The 19,680-nt window shown below is 36.4% G+C and overlaps 2 protein-coding genes across 3 annotated transcripts in view; one reads left to right on the top strand and one right to left on the bottom strand.

Annotated features, from left to right (window-relative positions):
• The window catches only part of C4H4orf47 (chromosome 4 C4orf47 homolog), an 88,281-nt gene extending 68,620 nt beyond the window's left edge, over nt 1-19,661 (bottom strand). Inside the window, exons 1-8 of one of the 2 annotated variants that reach the window (XM_035324263.1) lie at nt 19,355-19,661; nt 18,403-18,590; nt 16,986-17,205; nt 14,171-14,308; nt 14,008-14,083; nt 12,783-12,962; nt 10,639-10,811; nt 8,774-8,822 (exon numbers count right to left, since the gene is read on the bottom strand). In XM_035324263.1, coding sequence (XP_035180154.1) covers nt 8,774-8,822; nt 10,639-10,811; nt 12,783-12,962; nt 14,008-14,083; nt 14,171-14,308; nt 16,986-17,205; nt 18,403-18,499 — 933 coding nt within the window. In that variant the 5' untranslated portion in view covers nt 18,500-18,590; nt 19,355-19,661. The remainder of the gene's footprint in view (nt 1-8,773; nt 8,823-10,638; nt 10,812-12,782; nt 12,963-14,007; nt 14,084-14,170; nt 14,309-16,985; nt 17,206-18,402; nt 18,591-19,354) is intronic. The other variant, XM_035324262.1, reaches the window with a different exon arrangement.
• CCDC110 (coiled-coil domain containing 110) lies at nt 2,130-7,503 on the top strand. Its single transcript, XM_035324249.1, has 3 exons — nt 2,130-2,677; nt 3,412-5,461; nt 7,371-7,503. The coding sequence occupies exons 1-3, from the start codon at nt 2,648-2,650 to the stop codon at nt 7,406-7,408; spliced, it is 2,118 nt and encodes a 705-aa protein (XP_035180140.1). The 5' UTR covers nt 2,130-2,647; the 3' UTR covers nt 7,409-7,503.
• Nucleotides 19,662-19,680: the final 19 nt, after the last annotated feature.

The raw sequence follows: 19,680 nt of genomic DNA, 5'->3' as shown, positions 1-19,680 counted from the left end.
TTGAGCGGAAGCCATAGTGGGATGGAGCACCCAGGGGTGGCACCATGCTGTGTCACACTCCCCCTGAGAACTGTGATGTCACTGCCATGACACGCCGCGCTGCGTCCCAGTGGGCTGCACCAGCCTTCCTCCTCACATAGGAGGTGGGGATGGTGCAGGCCAAGGCAGCCTCCAGAGGGAGGAAAAACTGTACAGCTGGGTGTCTGCGCCGGAATGGAGGGCTATCCCACCTTGTCCTGGGACCACCCCTCACACCTGACTAGCATGGTGGTGACACAAGCCCCCCACGGTACGTGTTTGGCAATGGTTGCTTCATCCCTTTCAAAGAGGCATTCTCCCTGCTGGAGCCTTGGGCCTCTTCCTCAGAGGTTCTCCAGACACTCATTCACCTGCATGTGTTCCTGTCCTGTGCCAGGGACTGCAGCAGGGCTCAGAAAACCATCAGCAGAAGAAAAAAGCTTACACCCTTCCTCGGCCTCTGCAGGGCTGAGTTTTCTCCCTTTTCCCTTTATGTCTAGATTTCAAACAGCTCTTCCTGTGAACATCAAGCAGTGCTAACTGTAGAAATGTCTTTTTTATTTGCAGGTAATCATACAACAGGAGTAGAAGATCCAATTCACTCACAAACAGCCCTCAAAGTAAGCAGATTTGATTCTGTCTGCAGACAGGAATAGGATGACTGGATGTAAAGACAGCGGGATCCCCATATGGGGCATTTATTTAAGTATACAGTTGTGCCTGTCAGAATGGCCAAACCTCTGCTGGCAAACTGGCCTGTGCCAGACTTCACCAGAGCAACAGGAGTAGCTCAGGCTAGCTGCTGGTCAAAGATGCCTTACTTCAAGTTCACAGGAGCTGCCAGGATGAAGTGTTAAATCTCAGCATTCACAGAGTTAACTAATTCAAAGCTAGCCTCTTTTGTATTGGTCTTTATGTGTGAACTACTTAATATGAATATAAATACAGTGACTGATCGCTTCAGTGTACTTATAAACTGTATGCAGGCTGAAGACCATAGGAGCTGTCATTCTCTAAGGATACTTTTTTTAACTGATGTAATTTGCTGAAGTATTTTGAAATTGACAGCATACTTTCAAACTACAATTTCCATCTGGGTACTGACTAGCAAAGTAGGTTGGTTTTGCTTTCAATAGCAGTATAGCCACATAACTCAGGTATGGGATGTACAGTATTCTCTACCTGCCCCTTTTTCTCCTCTTTTATGTTGTGGAGAATTTTCTTCCAAAGCAGAATACATAGAAAACTACACTTTTTGCTCTATGCACAAGTTCATTCCTTTAGCTAAGGTTTTCACTGACTTTCTGAATTCCTGGGACCTCATAATGATTCATTCAGAAAAACGTTCTTTCATCTTTGTGAAGCATTTGCACTATTTATTTTAAAGCACTTTTAAGTCATTAGAGCTCAGCTAAGATTAGTTCTGTTAATATAGAACACTAGGGCTTCTCCCTTCATTAGGCCAAGAGACAGTCCAGCTCGCTTATGTTGTCCAACCAGTACATGTCAGTCTAAACCAAAAGATGATCTTTGGAACTGGAGTATGAATTCTAATATAAATGCATTTGGTCTCACAGCAAAGACTAAGGTGCAAAGTAATGCCAGATGTGACAGTGCTTTCTGTGATGCGAGCAACCGTCCAGCAAGAATGATGCTGAAATCCTTCCTGTATTGCAAATAATATTCTAAATGGCTGTTGAATGGTAAAAGAACCATTTGATGAACTCTTGTTGACTCAGGCAGGATGAAAACAATCTTAGAACTAGAAAATGAACATGAGTTAAACTGAGAAAATAACCTAATTCGTTTCAATGTTTTAAAAAATAAGCAACTATCTACCAGTTTTCTGATATTTGTTTTCTACATTTTAGGTTCTTCAACAACAGCTGGAATCAGTTCAGACACTTCAGCAACAGACTCTGGAGCACGTTAACATGGTAAAACTACAGAAACACTCTTAAAACATAAACACCAACTCCTGCCCTTTTAGATATGGCCTTAGGTCTTCTATATTCTTATGTACAGTAATTATACATTTAAATCATCTGTTCACTGATAAAATAATTTCACTTCAAGGTTCTTGCTCTTAGTTATAGTAGTATTTGGGGGCTTAGAAAATCTTAGGAAAAAGAGGAAGAACAAAACTGAGTTCAAGGAAAAAAAAAAAAGGAAGGATCTTTCTCTAATTTGTACTACTATAAACTCAAGGAAGCTCTGTTGTTTTCAAGGAAGTTTGTTTCATCTTGTCATTGTCAGTAGACAGCAGAACCTACTCCATTGCTGTAAACTGCCGTGTTTCACAGAACACTAAGCCACCCTTACAGGAGAATTTTTCTGCCATCATTTTATCTGATTCATTACATACTAGCTAAAGATTTGATGCAGGAAGGACATTTAGCTTTACACTTTGCTTGTTATACACAATTCCATACTCCTACACCCCCCTTCCACCCAGTCTGTCCATCCCAGGAGAGAACTTCGTAGTAGCATATTTTTGGAAAGTCAAATACTTCTACATTTTTCTATAAACAATCTCAATCTCTTTCAGGTACAGTATAAAATCAGTGAGATACTAAATAAAAATATAATTGAAAGGAAAACTACAGTATGTACATCAGACAAGACTTGGATGACTTGCACAGCAAGTGATGCATCTCTGGTATGTTCAACAATTTTTACTGACAAACAACTTATTCTTTAGATGGATTTTGGATTTTAAGAGTTATGTGGTTTTTGGAAAATAACCCAAAGGGAAATCTGGGTACAAAAAATAACAATGGTATATTTTTCCTTAGAAGCCACAGATACATATACTGTTCTGTCCAACCCATTATGATTACAGTTCAGTTTCTTTTCTGCACAGATAAAATGGTAGCTTGATCTTCCCCATACTCATTTGGGCTATTTACACTGGATACGGAATGTAATACAAAGCCTATAGTGTAACAGGCAGAGCCAAGGAGGGGAAAGAGAGGAATGAAGAATGGGAATAAATACTGCACCTCTCCTAGACATAAAACCTATTTCTGCCTCTATTTTGTGTAAATCCAGTTTGCCCTTCTTTCAAACTAACTGGAATGACAAAATAATCAGAAACAAACTATAGTCTCTTTAGGTCATCCCTCCTTTGCTTGAAATATACTTAATTCATTTAAGACACTTACTCAGTATGTTACGCCTGCTCCCAAGGCTGAATCAAATAAGGCCCATGAAAACTGTTTACGTTCTTTTAAAGGGTAAATGGCATTCACGGAGATAAAATTGTACACGTCTTGGTTGAGAAGTGCCTTGATAATAACAACTTAGTTGTCTTATGCTTCCAGTACTGCAATGTTTCACAGTTCTTACAGTATGATAGTTTTTTGTACATTTGTTTTTAATTTTGTGGGGTAGCCTACGGAAAACCCCAAATCGCCATCTTCTAAGAGAAAAGTTCACTTTGACCAACAACCCTGTTCTGAGGAGCATGAGGAAGCACATTCCAATCTTGTAAATGCGGTCAGTGACATTAAAAAATCGCATAGGATTTCACTGCAAAGTACAGCAACTGAAAAGGTTGAACATTCAGAAGATCTACTTGGAAACAAAAGGTTACTTGCAATGAAGAATGAATATAAATGTGGACATTTGGTATCTGGCACTGATCTGGAGACAGAAAGGTTGAATGCTGCTCAGGAGAAGGTAATTTGGAGTAAATCTAAACTTCCTGTACCTTCTCCCAAATATGGGAAAGAATTTCATAAAACAGATGATACTAACTATACTACCAAGTTGCTGAAACAAGAATTTTGGAAGTCAGTCAGTACTGACTCAGATTTGCTAGCACAGAATACAGAAAAACCTGTCTTTTTATATGGAGAAAAACTAAATAACTTAAAAGAAGTTGCAGAAACTGTGACCTCTTTAAATGAATCACATATTACTTTAGCTCCACTTAAAGAAAGTCACCTACATTTTATTAAAGAATTTTATAGAAACTCTGAAAGTGCCAATGTTTGGGGTTCTTCTACAACAGTACGCAATGAAAAAGCAGAATCTGAAAACCAAAATGTACATAAAGACTTCAAAAGTGAAGGTGACAGATTCCAGGTTAATTCTTTCTGCAAAATGGTGAAAGATAAGCTACTAATGCTTGATCACAAAGAGCAACTAGAAAAAGAAAAAGAACACCTGACTGTCTTAAATCAGACACCACCGAGGCTAGGAAATCAGAAGTTGAGTGAAATCACAGTAACCTCTGAGGACGATGGGAAAACTGAAGCATTGCAAAAGTCTCTGAAAAATTCTAAGCATTTGCAAAAAAGAGTACAAGATCTTCAGAATGAAAATTTAGCTCTCAAGAACAAAGTCAAACCTCTTGCTGTTATCATACAGTCTTTGAAAGAAAAAATATCAAACTGTGATATGCAAATTAAGCATTTAGCTAAAGAAAAGAAAAGCATGCTAAAGCAGTTGGTTAAATCACAAGAAGACAACAAGGAATGTATTAAGGAAGTAAAGAACTTATTAAGAAAATGTAAAGAACTGAAGAAACAGAAAATAATCCTTGAGGAAGAGAACAGTCAACTCCATCATGGAAACCAACAAACAATACAAGCACTACGTGATTTTCAAATTAGAAACAAGAAATTAGAAGAAAAGATGACTACTACTAACTGTGAAAAAGGGAAGCTCAGTGCAGTGCTAGAGTGCTTGCAAAAGGAATACTCCATGGTACAAGAAACAAATAAAAAACTTGAGATAAAAATATCCCAGCTTATAGAAGAAAAGAGTTCCCTAGAGCAAGAACTTGAAGGAAATCAGAATGAAATACAACAAATGAAGGAAAAAGAAACTGCAATGAAATCTGAACAGGAGACTCATCTTCAATTAATGCAAACGCTGGCACACAAGAAACTTAACCTTGAAACGAGCCTGCAGGAATGTTCTAATGCTAAACAGATGCTGCTGAAGGACTTTAAGAAAGTCCAGTCAGATAAAGATTATACAGAAAAGAAACTTATGACTGAACTCAGAAATGCAAAAGCAGATATTGATCTTTTGAAGTCTAACTTGACCATTGCAAACAGAGAATGCAAGAGGTTATCGACAGTAATAACAAACGTCACAGAGGAAAATCAGTTACTTAAGGAAGAACTACAGGAACATAGACAAGATGCTTTCAAATATGAAAGTGACATTCGAAAACTGAGTGAAGAACGCTTAATATTAGAAAATCACCTGTGGACTATTGAAAATGAGAGAGATGTATTACAGTTTGAATTCCACCATTTGCATAAGGATTACGTTTATCTCCGAGGCCAAGCTACAGCTCTAGTCTGGGCACAAAGTACACCCAATTCCAGTTTGGGCACCATGCAAGATGACTGTTCTGAATATTCCTCTGGAATTTGTAAAGAAATTCCTGATTCTCAGTATACAGCTCTGGAGTACCTTTCACAAGGTAAGAGCTTCATTTTGCAGTAACTTTTTTTGTTTGCTTGTTTTCTAAATTCAGTATTTTTCTTTTCTAACATCGCTGTACACAATTTATCCTTCTCATCTGATTTTTCTGGTAAGTGTATTACTAGAATTGTATGCTACATTAGGTTTTAACTAGAAAAATTCCAGATAATATACAACAGTCTATTGCTCCAAATAAATTGTAATAAAAATGTATAATTTATAATTTCTAATATAATTATTATGCTCAGTCATTTCCATTTTTAAGTTCTCAAAACTGTCTCCTCCTTTTGATACTTGGCTGAATTTCACAGATTCACAAGAGCAAATCTTTACACAATTATAAGTAGCCTACAGAAATGTAATAAAACTGTGACAGTTTACAGGAGATGGAATTCTGTCCCTAAGATTTGAGTGTCAGGAGGGAATATTAATGACCTTTTTAGCTGAACAGTTTAGCACATGCCACATTTCAGAGCTTATTCTGCAAGAAGTCCTAAGTTTCACCTATGTTTCCATATGTTTTAGATGACATCTAATTCTGGTCTATGTTCAATTACCACAATATACCTTTATCTTTTTATGCTAGATACTGACATAGAAAGGTTATTAGTTAAAACGTGAACTTTAACATTTTCATTGAAAACGTAGTGAGAATGGTCATAACTATAAAAGACACAAAAATTAGCTTCTTAGATATAGTCACTGCACAAATAATCTGATTTTCTCAGCCACGGGAACAGGGGGAGGAAGAAAATTCACAAAAGTATTACATGTAATATTCTATGAAGCTAAAGTAACCTGTGTGTCATGTTTCTACAACACTATTTCTCTTTATTCTATTACATTTTTAAGGATTTTTTTTCTACCTCATTAATAAATCCAAACAGTAAAACAGTTGTTGGTGTTTCCAGAACAGACTTAGAGGTAATTATTCATCTTCACTTTCCTACTAATAGAACACTGTACAAGCTCAGTATCTTCAGAGACTGTCACTACATAAAAGTAATCCATTTCTTCCCATTTCTTCAATAATTCATAAATAGCATTTGTAAAAACAACAACAAACAACAATATTTTGTCTGGTTTGTAATACAGCATACTAAATGTAGAGTATGTTTTTGTATCAGTATTGATATGTTTATCAGGACAGCTAAAAACTACATTAAAGACCTAAGTCTACCTCTTAGTGCTTTTCCCTGTAAAAACATTTTAAAATACAAAACACATATAAATGATATTTGATTTTTTTGTGTGTGTTTTGTTTGTTTGTTTTTGATGGAGATAGGCAAAATTATTAAGCTCTAATTCTGGACTACACAAACAGATTCAATAAGGACATTAAAACATAAATACTTGGGCTGCTGAGTAGATGGTCAGGCATTTAATTGCATTTGATGCTTACAGAAACATGAAGTTGCTTCAGACTGTAACTGTTAAATTGTTGTAAGAATTATTTATAAAGGTGACTGGCTACATCTATACTGTATATCTATACTGTAAGGGAAGCTGTTACCTTGAAAGTGATATAATATCTGATGTCCTCCCTATCCCAGATAATTGGGCAATGAAATTTAAGAAAGTTCTAAATTCCACCATCATGATAAAGTGCACTGCCAAGAAGCCAACTCTTATTGTATTAAAACAATTGTTATTCGTATTAAAACAGCATATTGCAGCCCTAACTAGAAACAGGCATTAGATCACTGGGACCACACATTTTCTGACAGGGAATTATCAGAAGTAATTGGTCCTGTGATTACCAGACAAGGTTAGCTCACATGCACTAAAAATTTCTCAGACCGGGTTGTCATGTTTTTTGTTGTTGTTGTTGTTGTTGTTGTTGTTGTTGCTGTTTTGTTTTTAAACAAAGCTCCATATATTTTAATCTCATTTCCTCATTTCGCTAGGGGATGACAAGATTACTGAAACACAGCAGAAAAATTGAAAAGGAAGAAGTACATAAGGTAAAACTTCAGAGCAGTCTCCATCAGCTGTACTATATCAGAACAAGATAGGAGGAAGTACAGTGCAGATCAATCTACCTAGGAATGCTGTACCTATGAAGTTTATAAATGAAGAACATGACATACCATCCTGATAACTTGTACAAAGAGACACTAAAGTACCTGAGGCCAGCACCAGTACAATTATCTAATATGAGGTATAAAAAAGAAAGAAGGAATTCTGTTACAGGTCTTTGGATAAAGATAACATCAACATTCTTGTATAAGTTAGTATTTTAAAATATGGTTGGGTCCTCTTGATCTCAAAGGAAGGGGTTTTACACCTTAGTAAGTGCTGGTAGACCTGGCTAACAACCACTGGTTTTATTTTTATTTTCTTTGATGGAAATGAGAGATCCAGTCTAGAAAATCTTAAAAAAAATACTCATCCTGTGAACTGCAAAAAGGATACTTACAAAAAAGAATAAACGTTGTTTTCATGAAATAATTTGGATATTTATGATTTATTTGGATTTTTTTTTTTAACAGTAAAATAGCTTTGTTTTTACATGAACAGATTTCTTGGACCATTTCTTGGATTTCTTTTGTCTTTTGACAAAAATTAGTAAGGTGGAGCTAAGATGTTCATTTAGGATCACAGTTTCATCTAAGAAGAAGCTAGTTTGAAAGTTGGATCACGTCTGTTAGGATCCTTCTATAAAGTGAAACTGAGCTGCTCTTGAAGAATATGGCAACACTTAGGGCTGTCAGGAAACACAGGAAGAGTGGTAAACGGGTCAGTTGAGAGGACTCCTTTTATAATAGGCTGATTGTGGGCAGGTTTCGAACAATGCCTGATATTGGTCATTTTGAGAAGGTCATCATAACTGAAGATTTTATACAACAGTTTTTACACAATGTACAGCTGAAATAAACTACAAGTTGTAATTCTAATAAAGGTAAACAATGACCTTAGTTTCACTGTGGGCAACAAATGAATTATTTGGTTGATACATACACTAATACTCACTGTGAAAGATGTGCCCTTTGTTCCACCATAATATACAATGAATTTGCAACCTAAATTACTCATTAGAAAGCATGATTTGTAAAAGTACATATCAAAAAGTCCAGTTAAGCTATAAGATGAAAAAATATTTACCCTTGGAGTTACTGAATATATGATTTTAAATTGTTATAGCATTATAAGCAAATATTGCATTCTCAATAATTTATTAAAAAAAAAAAAAAAAAAGATTGTATTGCCATATATACTCAAATTCCACTTTTCACATTTTATTTGCTTTGAATGCCTATCAGCAAGCGTACTGTTAAGAAGTGACAATCCTTCATTTCATCATGTTTACCTAGTCACATGTCAGGTGTGCAGTCTTGTAGTTATTTGCATTTATTGATCTGGAATGTAAATTAAGAGTGACTTATTAGCTTTTGGTAGAATATCACTGTACAAAATAGGAGAGTTTTTGTAGAAATTAAAAACTGGTACAGCCTTTCCTATAATTAGATTTAACGACTTTAGTCCTTGTGAAGTCTAACTGGTAACAATAGAGCTCTGTGTGAGAGCACGACTCTACGTTAGCAAAACCAGTTGTAGGATTATGGTCAAAATATCAGAAAATAAGCTTTCCACTGGAAAGTACATAAAAATTGTAATTCAGTGGGTAAGCAGATGATTTGAAAAATGTCTTACCAAATTTCTTAACTGTATGAGCTATAAGCTTCATACTTATAATAAATGCTGTTCACAATTCTTGTTCCACTAAACCTAGGAATAAGGAAGCAAAAATAAATACTGGCTTTAAAATTGTGAGGAGAGAAATAGTAGCAGAGAATTTGAAATAGTAGCTTTAATTTCTCTCTGTGGAATTTCTGTTGGAGCTGTGTGTTTTGTGTCTCTTTACAAACATTTTTAATGATTCCATCATATTTATATCCCTGAGCACATGGTGGTGATACTTCACAATCAGCCACTCCCTTTCAATTTAAAAAACCTACTTCACGTACAGCTCGTTTTTTCCAATAAGAACATCTCATTTGGGAACAAGATTTTTTATTCTGTTGATGAAATGACAATACAAACAATACACTGATAAGCTTCCTCAGACCAGTGTACCATTCTTTTTTCCCTTTCACTAGTTTAAAAACACCAGTGGGCATATGGAAGGCTGTACTTTCTTATATCAGAGTTGGTAGCTAACAGGCTTTTAGATAAACAAAGTTACTTTCAATTATTTCTTAGTTTCCATTAGTATAAGAAGTAATGTAGAGTAGTAATATGTTGCTTCTGGTTTGGTCTTATCAGCATAACCATAAATTTCAAAATATTCCTGCAACTTAAAAAGTTGTTTATGCAAATTCAGATATATGGTGAAATAAACTAAATAGAACAGTAATGGGTAGATAAAAGAGCAGGATTTCTTAGACTTCACATATGATATGTAAAAGAAAAATCACAAATTTGAAACAGATGCCTCTAAGGCAGTTTTCAAAATTTTAAGCAAACATTTCTAAAATATTTCATGTTGTTCATGAAGCATGCAAAAAACAAAAAGCACGTTGGCGTCTATGTTTAGCTGCTGTACATGCAACCTTAGAAATGTGCATTCAAAAGTGATTTCTCTGAATAACTCTATGCCATGATGATCTGCTTGAATTAACAATAAAGCCAAACACAGAAAATAAATTTATTTAAAGGTTATACCTCAGTATGATAAAAAGTAAAAAAAAAAAAAAAAAAGTGATTATATACCTATCCATACGATTATAATGTCTCTTCTAACATTACACAGAGACATGTTTATAGTCAGGAATCTAATCTGAGTGCCATTGTTTCCAGAGCTTCACTTTTGCCAGCAGAGGGAGCCAATTTTATTCCATAAACAAGGGAAAGCAAAAGCAGATTTTGTTTTTAATAGGAGCATTCCTGTCTTTTTGCATTTATTAAGTCAAAAAAATATATATATTTTTAAGTGATAACTGTACAGCATGATTTTGAAGATCTCTAGGATATGTATAGTCTTTTACAGTAGCCTGAATTTACAAAAGTGTAGGAATAGATTTTGAAAGCCAGGTTCTTTACACATTTCTTATCCTTTTGCCAATAATCAATTCCTTCAATTATTTAATTAATTTAGACTGTAATACACAGTTGTGCTAATGAATTTTGGTGGACAGCCTATATGAAACATGAACTTAAATTAAAGTGGCTTACCTTGTGACATTTAAAGTTATTATGCTTGTAACAGGTCTGCTTTTTGGTCCAGGAGGAGGATAGAAAATCTTTCGTTCTTTACTGGTTGGGACAGCCATTAATTTTTTAATTACATAAGGATCAGCAGAATGGCTTGGATAAGGATCAAATGTGCCTCCTTTCATGCCCCCTGACTGAAAAAAAAAAAAAAAAAAAAAAATACACCTTCAAAGTGCCAATCTACAAAACAATGAAGTTAATTAAAATGTTTTTCATGCAAAAGCAAATAAGAATACTGAATAGCAGACTGCATCATATTATATAAAAAACAGAAACCAAATGCTGCCTAAGTTTGCATTGGAAACTTTAAGGAAAATGTTAGTAATTATTTAGATGAATTCACAGCTTAAAATGTTCTTTGTAAGTCTGGATTTTGAGGGCAGGATCATAAAAATGTGATAGAAAAAGTAAAATTATAACTCATAAAATGAGTTATGTTGTGGAAAAAATAAAAAGAGAGAGAGAATTCTTATGCCACTTTTAGTTCATTAGCACACCTCAATGTCTGGTGCAGGTGTAGAGATCATTCCACACAGGTAAGGCTTTGGCATTATTATCAATATGATTGATTGGATTGAATACAGCATTGGCTTTTCCTGTAATATTATGTCTACTAATACTAAAACAGTGGGAAATTTTAGATAAAAAGCATGCAGGGGCCTTATTAACTCTTTGCAATCCACAAGTACAGCTAAAACCTACCATCTGTTGAGGCTACATCCCATAAAAGTGCAACATTAAATGATTCAATCTAAACACTAAAGCAATTTTTCCTATGATTTGGACAGCAAAGAGGGACTCTGTGCACATAATTTAAATATATGGGGACAGCATATATAGTGAGGTGTACGGAGAGCCAAGAGCAGGATCCCTGGCATTGTCAGCCAGAAGAGGTGCTGACTGTCTAGGAGCTGACTTTTCAGAACACTTTGCCCTACTGAAGGATCTCAGCTGCTTCATCTGTGAGACTGAACACCCGACATAATTTCTCAGGTGTGTGTATTCTTGCTATCTCTTTCCAAATAGTTACATTTTCACTGCTATCATCACCTTTCTCAGATGAATCAGTATCAGTCAAATAAGTCAAGGGTGAAGGACGGAATAATTGTGAAATGATGGTTAGCAGAACATAGTATTAAATGACTGACAATGGAACTCCAAAACAAAGAATAGAAAAGGGACTGATTAAGGAGTATTGCGGTATTAACTACCTATCTGGAGCCATCTAAGAGAGACAGATTTGTGCATCAATATCTTAAGCCCATTTCAAACTGGAATTAAGATTTATCCTGACGTGAATGACATAAACTTAGTATCTCATCTCACAAAACTCTATCAAGATGGAATGCAAAAACAGCCATTTGGATTTTAAGAAATAACAACACTAAGCACCTGGAACAAATGAACTACATTCCTCAAATGAACTATGTTCCAAATCTGTCTGCTGCTAATTCCTGAGTTATCTCCCGCCGCAGCCTAAGTTAAGTCCTGCAGACCTTCCCTGCGCAGCGGCCCTAACCTGACATTTTCTGATCCTTCTAGCTATCCATTCCCGTAACACTTCCAGTAATTACCTTTTATATATATATATATAAGATATATAAATGTAAGAGATAATTATATATATAGACTGGTAGTAATCAACAGGTTCAAAAATGATATGACTCACAGAGTCCAAAATAGAAGAGCATTTCATTTTGCTACAGTAACCCATTCTTACTGTTATTTATTGCATAACCTTCCGCTTTGGATGTTTTTCACGGCATATGTAGTCATTTAAACATGTATTAACAGCACAATGCAGATTTCTTAAAGGAAAAAAAGGCTTTTTAGGCTATCTGAAACTAGTTATCATGTAGTATTGGCTGCTGTCATGTAGTTTAGGCTATTTGAAACTAGTTATCATGTAGTATTGGGTCAAACAAGATTTCGTTACCTTGCAAATTGAAAGCAGAAATAAACTGAATAATATCTTTTGTATTTTTAACAGTAAGAAAGTAATAGCAAAAAGAAACATTGTTTTCTATCTTATGTACTACATGCAAATTAACCAGAAATATCTGAATATTCATCCTTTGTTTCCAGTAGCTATAAGATAAACTAACCTTTTTAGCAGGAGAACTTGGTTTAAAAGGTGGTGCAATTGGCTTTTCTGGAGGTGGTTTCTGCACAGGTGGCAAAGGTTTGTCATTAAAATAAGGATTCATGTCAAAATAATCCTGGGGATGTAGATTGATCTTGAAAGGCCCTCCTTTAACCAAACGCTTGTGTTCCTCTCGTGCTTTCTGTAAAACAAATACTTTGATCTTTCTCACTGTATTTTGTTCTCCTAACTGAAAAATTGAAAGCATTTAAATTCAGTCCTGGAGAATGTTCGCTCTGTCTTCGCTCATTTGATCAAGGTATTTAGATACACACTATGTATGATGGAGCATACAGAGGGACTGACCAGGAAGCACATCACTACAAAAGTGTGGTAGAAAAATGTCAGGAAAGGCACTATTCATTTAAGACGTGTCTAACAGTATTGCTATACCTGTACTCTGGGCATACATGCATATATACATATTGAAACTGCTGCTTGCATGCATCCCAGCTGCATAGCAGCTCACCGTTGTGAACAGTCACCACTACATTTCCCAGAATCTGAGTACCTTACTACATTGAGCTTCTTTATGAATCAGCTCTTTGTACTGTGGGAGATGTCGACTTCCCAGATTCTACTTTAAAATAATACAGGTTTGACTCTGAATTTGTCTCAGCTGCAGGTAACTGAATTGTTTCTTCTAATCTTGTTCTTACCCTAGGCCAAAAAAAAAAAAAAAGTACTTCTGCTAAAATTTTTCACTATATATAATGAAAATACATAGGAAAAATAAAATCAGTGCAAGGAAATTTAGGAGCTGTCTTAGATATTAACTTATATGATAAAAAGGAACAGGGTTTTGTTTTGTTTTGTTTTTATAAAGCTTCTAGAATAATAAGGTCCCATTTCTGACAATGACAGAATTATGATTGTTCTTACTATATGAATTGTTTGGTCATTACTGCAATTGCTGCTTAATGTCTTCACACATAAAAAAAATTAAGGTCAAATCTTGAATGGTAGAACTTGTGTGGGATATTGCCAGTTGTCATGAAAAAATAATAAAGTAACTAAAACTAAATCTTTTTTTTTTTTTTACAGTATGGTGATTAATTTGTTTTCCTTCCTCCACCTTGTAAATAAACATTGTGACTTCAAGCTATAGGAAACATCATAGGGAACAAAGGTTCATGTAAATTCTAATAAATAAAAATGACTAATACATAATAAAGACTTTTTTTTACCTTTGCATTTAATTTTTCTAATTCATACCCATCTGGTTCATGTGGATATTGTTCTCCTATGGTAAGATTTGCATAACTGTAAAAAGAGAATGAATTAGTCAGATGTTCAAAACTCGTGAAAGATTTAATAGATTACTCTGAAAAAAGTAGCAAGTGAAGTTACCCATATCCAGTTCCTTTTTTTCCTGGATTAGTATAAAAATTCTTTCCGGGAGGAACGTATCTTTCTCTGGCTTTCAGTTGTGCACTAAAGTATGCGAATGGACCTCCTATAGTTCCATAATAGCTGCCCTTTCCACATCTAAAAATAACAAATTAACACATTAATTAGACCTTTGCAAATATTTCAGGCTTTCCATATCTAGTGTGCCAAAATGATAACGTGTAGAAAATCCAAACAAGTAACATCTCCATAGTTAAACATAAAAGCAGGCCAGATCCACTGTGCAAGGAACTACAATTACAGGAATTCTGTGTATGGTGTTACGGACAGAAAATAAACAAGGTGTCAGCAGAGATGAGGTTCTGAGGCATCTCAATAATATAAACAGTTGTAAGTAGTGAAGTAGTGGTCTGAAAGACTTTTTTTTTTTTTTTTTTTTTTTTGCTGGACATGCTAAACATTAGTTATCTTTCTGCCTTGTCACAGAAGGGAAGTAAAAGGAGGCACAGCTCATTTAGGAGAAACACCTCTGCCTAGAAAGCTGCAGGAATGCACAGGATGGTTTTCAAAGACCAACCTGAAAATCAGTATTTGCTGATAAATGTATGACATGCTCTCAAAGCACATGATCATCCAGCCACTAAACACTAGAAGTACTGAGACAAACTGATGAAATAGCTAAATGGCCATTTGGTCCGGTAAGCTGCAGCTACGCTGGTCACAGAACAACCCCAAACAAAAAACCCCCTGCCTCTGCCATCCAAAACTGAACAGAAAAATATAAACAGGGACTACTGTATGGGATTTGTCAATTACTCCAGACAGCTCAGGTAATCTGCTTTGGCTGGCCTGTCTGTAATTATTGCGGGGAAAAAGTGAAGTGTCCTATTTAAAGAGTTCCGATTTAAACAAGCCATTAATGAATACTGACAGGATTAGGATGCCAAGGTAACATTTGCCATCTTTGCACAGAACATTAACCATTGCCTGTTCTTTACCCTCCCTTTACTTTTGGGCTTCATAAACCCAAATGTAGGGGAAAATGGGCAAACTGACAATGCACAGACAACCTTTATTTTGGTATTTCCCAGCTTATAAGTGCTTTGCTTTATGTTCTTTAAATGTCTTTTTTGCAAGTAGGCTTTTTATACACCAGTAACAAAATAATAAAGAAAGGACATAGGAAGAAAATAAAGGCCTAGGCTTCATTCACATCTTCAGAATGTGACATCTCTGCAACCTCTGCATTTGCAGCCAACAATAAACATGGCTCTGTTGTAAGGGAAAGATTTACAAAGGTTGTTGTTATTCAGGCAGCCAAGAATAACAACATGAAGAACAGCAACAGATACAATTCTGTTCTAGTTCCTTAGGTGAGAGATGAGTCAGTTTCAGATACAAGAAAGGTACAATCTCTACATTACTTGCCTGGTGATTCCATTAAAAGAGAAGACGGTGGTTACCTTCCCAGCCTCTGCTTTGTACTGCTGTGCCAGTACAGATTCAGGAGAGGATAAAAAACCTGTCCTAAAGTTATTTCTAGAAGAACTCAGAAGTCTTACAACCCAAAAAAGAACATGAGCCACTAAACACACATCAAACAAGTGCATTTGTGGAGGTGGTCGATGGAGGAGGGCATGCTGGCAGGTGTTCGTTGTAAGCAACTTAGTGGAGAAGAGCAAGACTGAACCTAGAAAGCAAGTGAACAGGATTCTCGACTGACACAGATTTGAAATTAATGCCTGGGTGTTTCTAACAGTTAAACCCCAATAACTTGTTTGCTTGCTATAAAAGTAAAGTTGAAATAGAAAGAGAGTTTTGAACACAGGGCTTGCATATTTTCTGTCACCAGAAATAGCACGTGTATATCTGACAGAAAGCCTACACACCAGGTCTAACAGTCCTGTTAACAGCTAAAATGTTCCTGTAACATATGACAGAACATAGCTAATCCTTGCATCTTAAAATAGTTATATAGAATAGACAAGAGGTTACTCTCTAAACTTTCCAAAGGGAAAGCTGCAGAAAGATATGACTAAATATAACCACGAGACTGTAAGAATTAGGCCCTGTACACGAGCTGAATCCTCTCTCATTGCAGCAACAAGAACACAAGATTGTACAGTCATAAACAAGTAACTAGACTCTGGTTTTTTGTACATGCTAATCATAGGAGTTATAGGAAACCAATTGCATTGGTATCATTTTGTCATGCAATTAATGTTGTGCAAATAGCAAAGATGTATTTATTTGAAAGTTATTCTGCATATACTCCTCAACTCTGTAACATCTTCTGATCACCCCATAGGCCAATTGGCATTTTTTTCTAGCAAAAAGATAATGCATATGAATTCACGCTGTTAATAGCCCCTTTTCCTGCTGTTTTTGTAATATATATGCTATCTATATTTTGGGAGGCTCAAAAATGGGAGAAAATACTGTATCTGAAAAGTTCCAACAGATTTCCTGCTAAATTAAAATGAAATATTCATTTGTTAGTTAACCACACCATTTTCCCACATTCATCTTCATTTTAATTGAAAATGAGAAGCTAAAAGGTAAGAAAATTGTACATAGCATTGGACAGATACATGAAACATTGGTTAAGAGCAAGCATCAAGTCCTCATCCCTACTTGTGCCTTCCTTTAACTCCAGTTATGGGCTGCTGCTCCTAACTTCAGTACTAACACTACATTGTATAAAACAACAGTATTGTATTCTCATTACAGGTTTTATAAGAAATCTTCTATAAAAACTATCTTCAGTGTACAGAACAAAAAAAAGGTCAATTTAAAATATTTTCGTAATACTTACGGCAATTTGTCTCCATTGCTGGGAAGGAAAGCTTTGCCCAAATTTTTCTTTGATTCTGCCAATCTATACCGTCTCCTTAGCTGAACAGGGTTTGAGTAGGCTTCACCATCGAAAATCCTCAGGAACTGAGGCTCAAAATAACCTGCCTGAAGAGCTGACAATGTTTTGGACCCCCCAGGTAACATCTGTCTGTTCTTGCTTGCAGCTTCATTAAAAGGGCCTTTAAAAAAGTAAGCACTGTAAATAACCATTCGATGTTAGTGCTTGCCTTACAGTAAAAAATAAGGCTTGGATCTCGGTGGGTGGGTGGCAGAAAGAATGTACTACAGAGCATTTCATTCGTATATCATACATGTATATTATATGACTTATACCATGTAATATACATTGTGTCTGAAAGGTATTCACACCATCCACTTTTAGTTTTCCAGCACCTACTCTTGCTTTACAGGCAACTGAGGGAGGTCAGTTACTCCGGACTACAGTTCAGAGCTAGAGCTGATGAGTATTTATATTCTGTGAGTAATACATCAGGGGTGCATGTCTCTCCCTCTGATTACAGACCAGGTCAACCTCTTGCTGGGTTTTGAATCCCCAGCAGCTCGGTGTGGTAGAAGTGATGAGCTGCTGAGCCAGCCAGGGTTCTGGCAGACACACTCACTGATGGAGCATTACAGCAAAAGCACCTGAACTGAGAAGCGAGGATTATTCTGCATTATCACTTCAAAGCAGCAACCTGTCACTAAGTTCAACAATTACCTTTTTCAATGTGTATTCACATTGAAAAAGGAAAGGAGAATGCTCCCCAAAAAAGACGGGATGGGGAGCCTCACACTCATGAGTGAGACCAGAACAGAACAGAACAGAATAAATAAATAAATAAACAAATAGATAAACAAACAAACATTAAATTACAACACTAAATTTAAAATAGTCACAATGCAATTTTGAATAACATAAGACCTGCTGAAAGAGCACATAAAAAACACTGTTGTTTTACGCAAGACCAGGAAAGTACTTGTAAGTTGCATGAAAATACTATTTAAAAGAAATGTTATATAAAACAATGTTAAATAAACATTATTTTTATGAATCTATTATGCATACATATTTAAGTCTTACTGGATTTTCCTTTCTTTGCTACATATTCCAAAATATCAAGCCTTTCTGACCTAAGCAAAAATATGTATGAAAAAGTGATTGCCTGTGCTAAAGAAAAAGAAAGAAAGAAAGAAAGAAAGAAAGAAAGAAAGAAAGAAAGAAAGAGAAAGAAAGAAAGAAAGAAAGAGAAAGGAAGGAAGGAAGGAAGGAGAGAGAGAGAGAGAAAGAAAGAAAGAGAAAACAGCAATTCTGAAAGTAGTTAGACACTAGAGGGGATATCTATTGCTGAACAGTGATTAAAATTAAATACACTTACGCATATAATGTGATACATATTTATCTCCAATGGTAACATAACCCATTTCACTGAAGAGGCCAATCCTCTCCATATCACTTTTTCCTTCCGCAGGCATGGCTGGATCTGTGTGACAATGTACTGCACTGAAAAGGTAGAAGTATCCTTGTTTATTTGTGCTACTGCAAAAGTCTGTAAGCAGTCAACACCTGTAAAAAAAATAAGTAAAATGCAGTAAGTCGAAGTTGAATGGGATATTAATAGCTAGCAGTGAAATATGCCAAGCAGCCTCCTTCACCTTGTGGGTCATCTCTAGCTATGGTTTTCGGGCACTTTTAATTAATGGTACAGCAGGATATCATATGGACAAGTCTGAGATAACATACATCAGTGGGATTCTGGAAGTCCCCTAACTTGGACCAAGCCCAAGGCCTGGTCATGGTGAATATCTGCAATTTCTTCTTGATTTCTGTGCAATGTTTTATAGCAAATGTTTGTTTTTCCTCACCACCACCCTCATCCGAGCCTGACAGCAGGAAGGGAGGTGCCAAGCCTGCAGGTCCGAGGACCTGGGGGCCTCAGCAGAGACCAGGCCAAGCACGAGGATGACGAGAAATGGCAACCATGACGAGGCCGAGCAAGACCTGCCTCGAAGTGGAAGCTTTTAACATGTGCTCGGTTCACCAGGAGTGGAAATTTAGACTAAATTGGTTAATCAGATAGGAAATCTGCTCCTGGAAAGTCATGAAATGTAAGAATTGATGGAAAAAAAATCAACGATACAGATATTAAACAAATATCTGAGGTATCTGCGTCCATACAGCTTGAAGGAAGTTAAACCATTAGGACGGAATAGGGATTAAATGTAACGTAGATCAAGTCTGATATTGGTATTAACCATGGGGACAAGGGCAAGACAGAAGAGGTAAGCATGGAAGTAACCAAGGCGGCAGAAAACTCAAGAGATTAATACCACACATTAGCCGTATCTGGCGTGTGGGCACCAGATGAGAAGAGGCACCAGCGCCGCGCTGCCAACACCTGTGACGACGTGGGCTATTTTTACAGGGCTGTTACAAGCCGGGGGAAGGCTGCGGAAGGGCTGGGCGCAAATCGCACGGTTCACAGACCTCCAGCTGGGGCTCCAGCCGTGAGCTCTGAGGCAAGCTGAGGCGAAGCAGGCAGCCGGGTGAGGGGGGAACCGAGCAGCACCTCCGCGCAGCTACCTCAGCCTCAGCGCCCCTCCGCCCGCCTCTGTTGGCACCAGTTGCCTAGGGCAGAGCAGCCACCCCGCCTCCC

Source organism: Oxyura jamaicensis, chromosome 4 (assembly GCF_011077185.1).
Source record: "Oxyura jamaicensis isolate SHBP4307 breed ruddy duck chromosome 4, BPBGC_Ojam_1.0, whole genome shotgun sequence".
Taxonomy (NCBI): domain Eukaryota; kingdom Metazoa; phylum Chordata; class Aves; order Anseriformes; family Anatidae; genus Oxyura; species Oxyura jamaicensis.
This window is presented reverse-complemented; position numbering and strand designations above follow the sequence as displayed.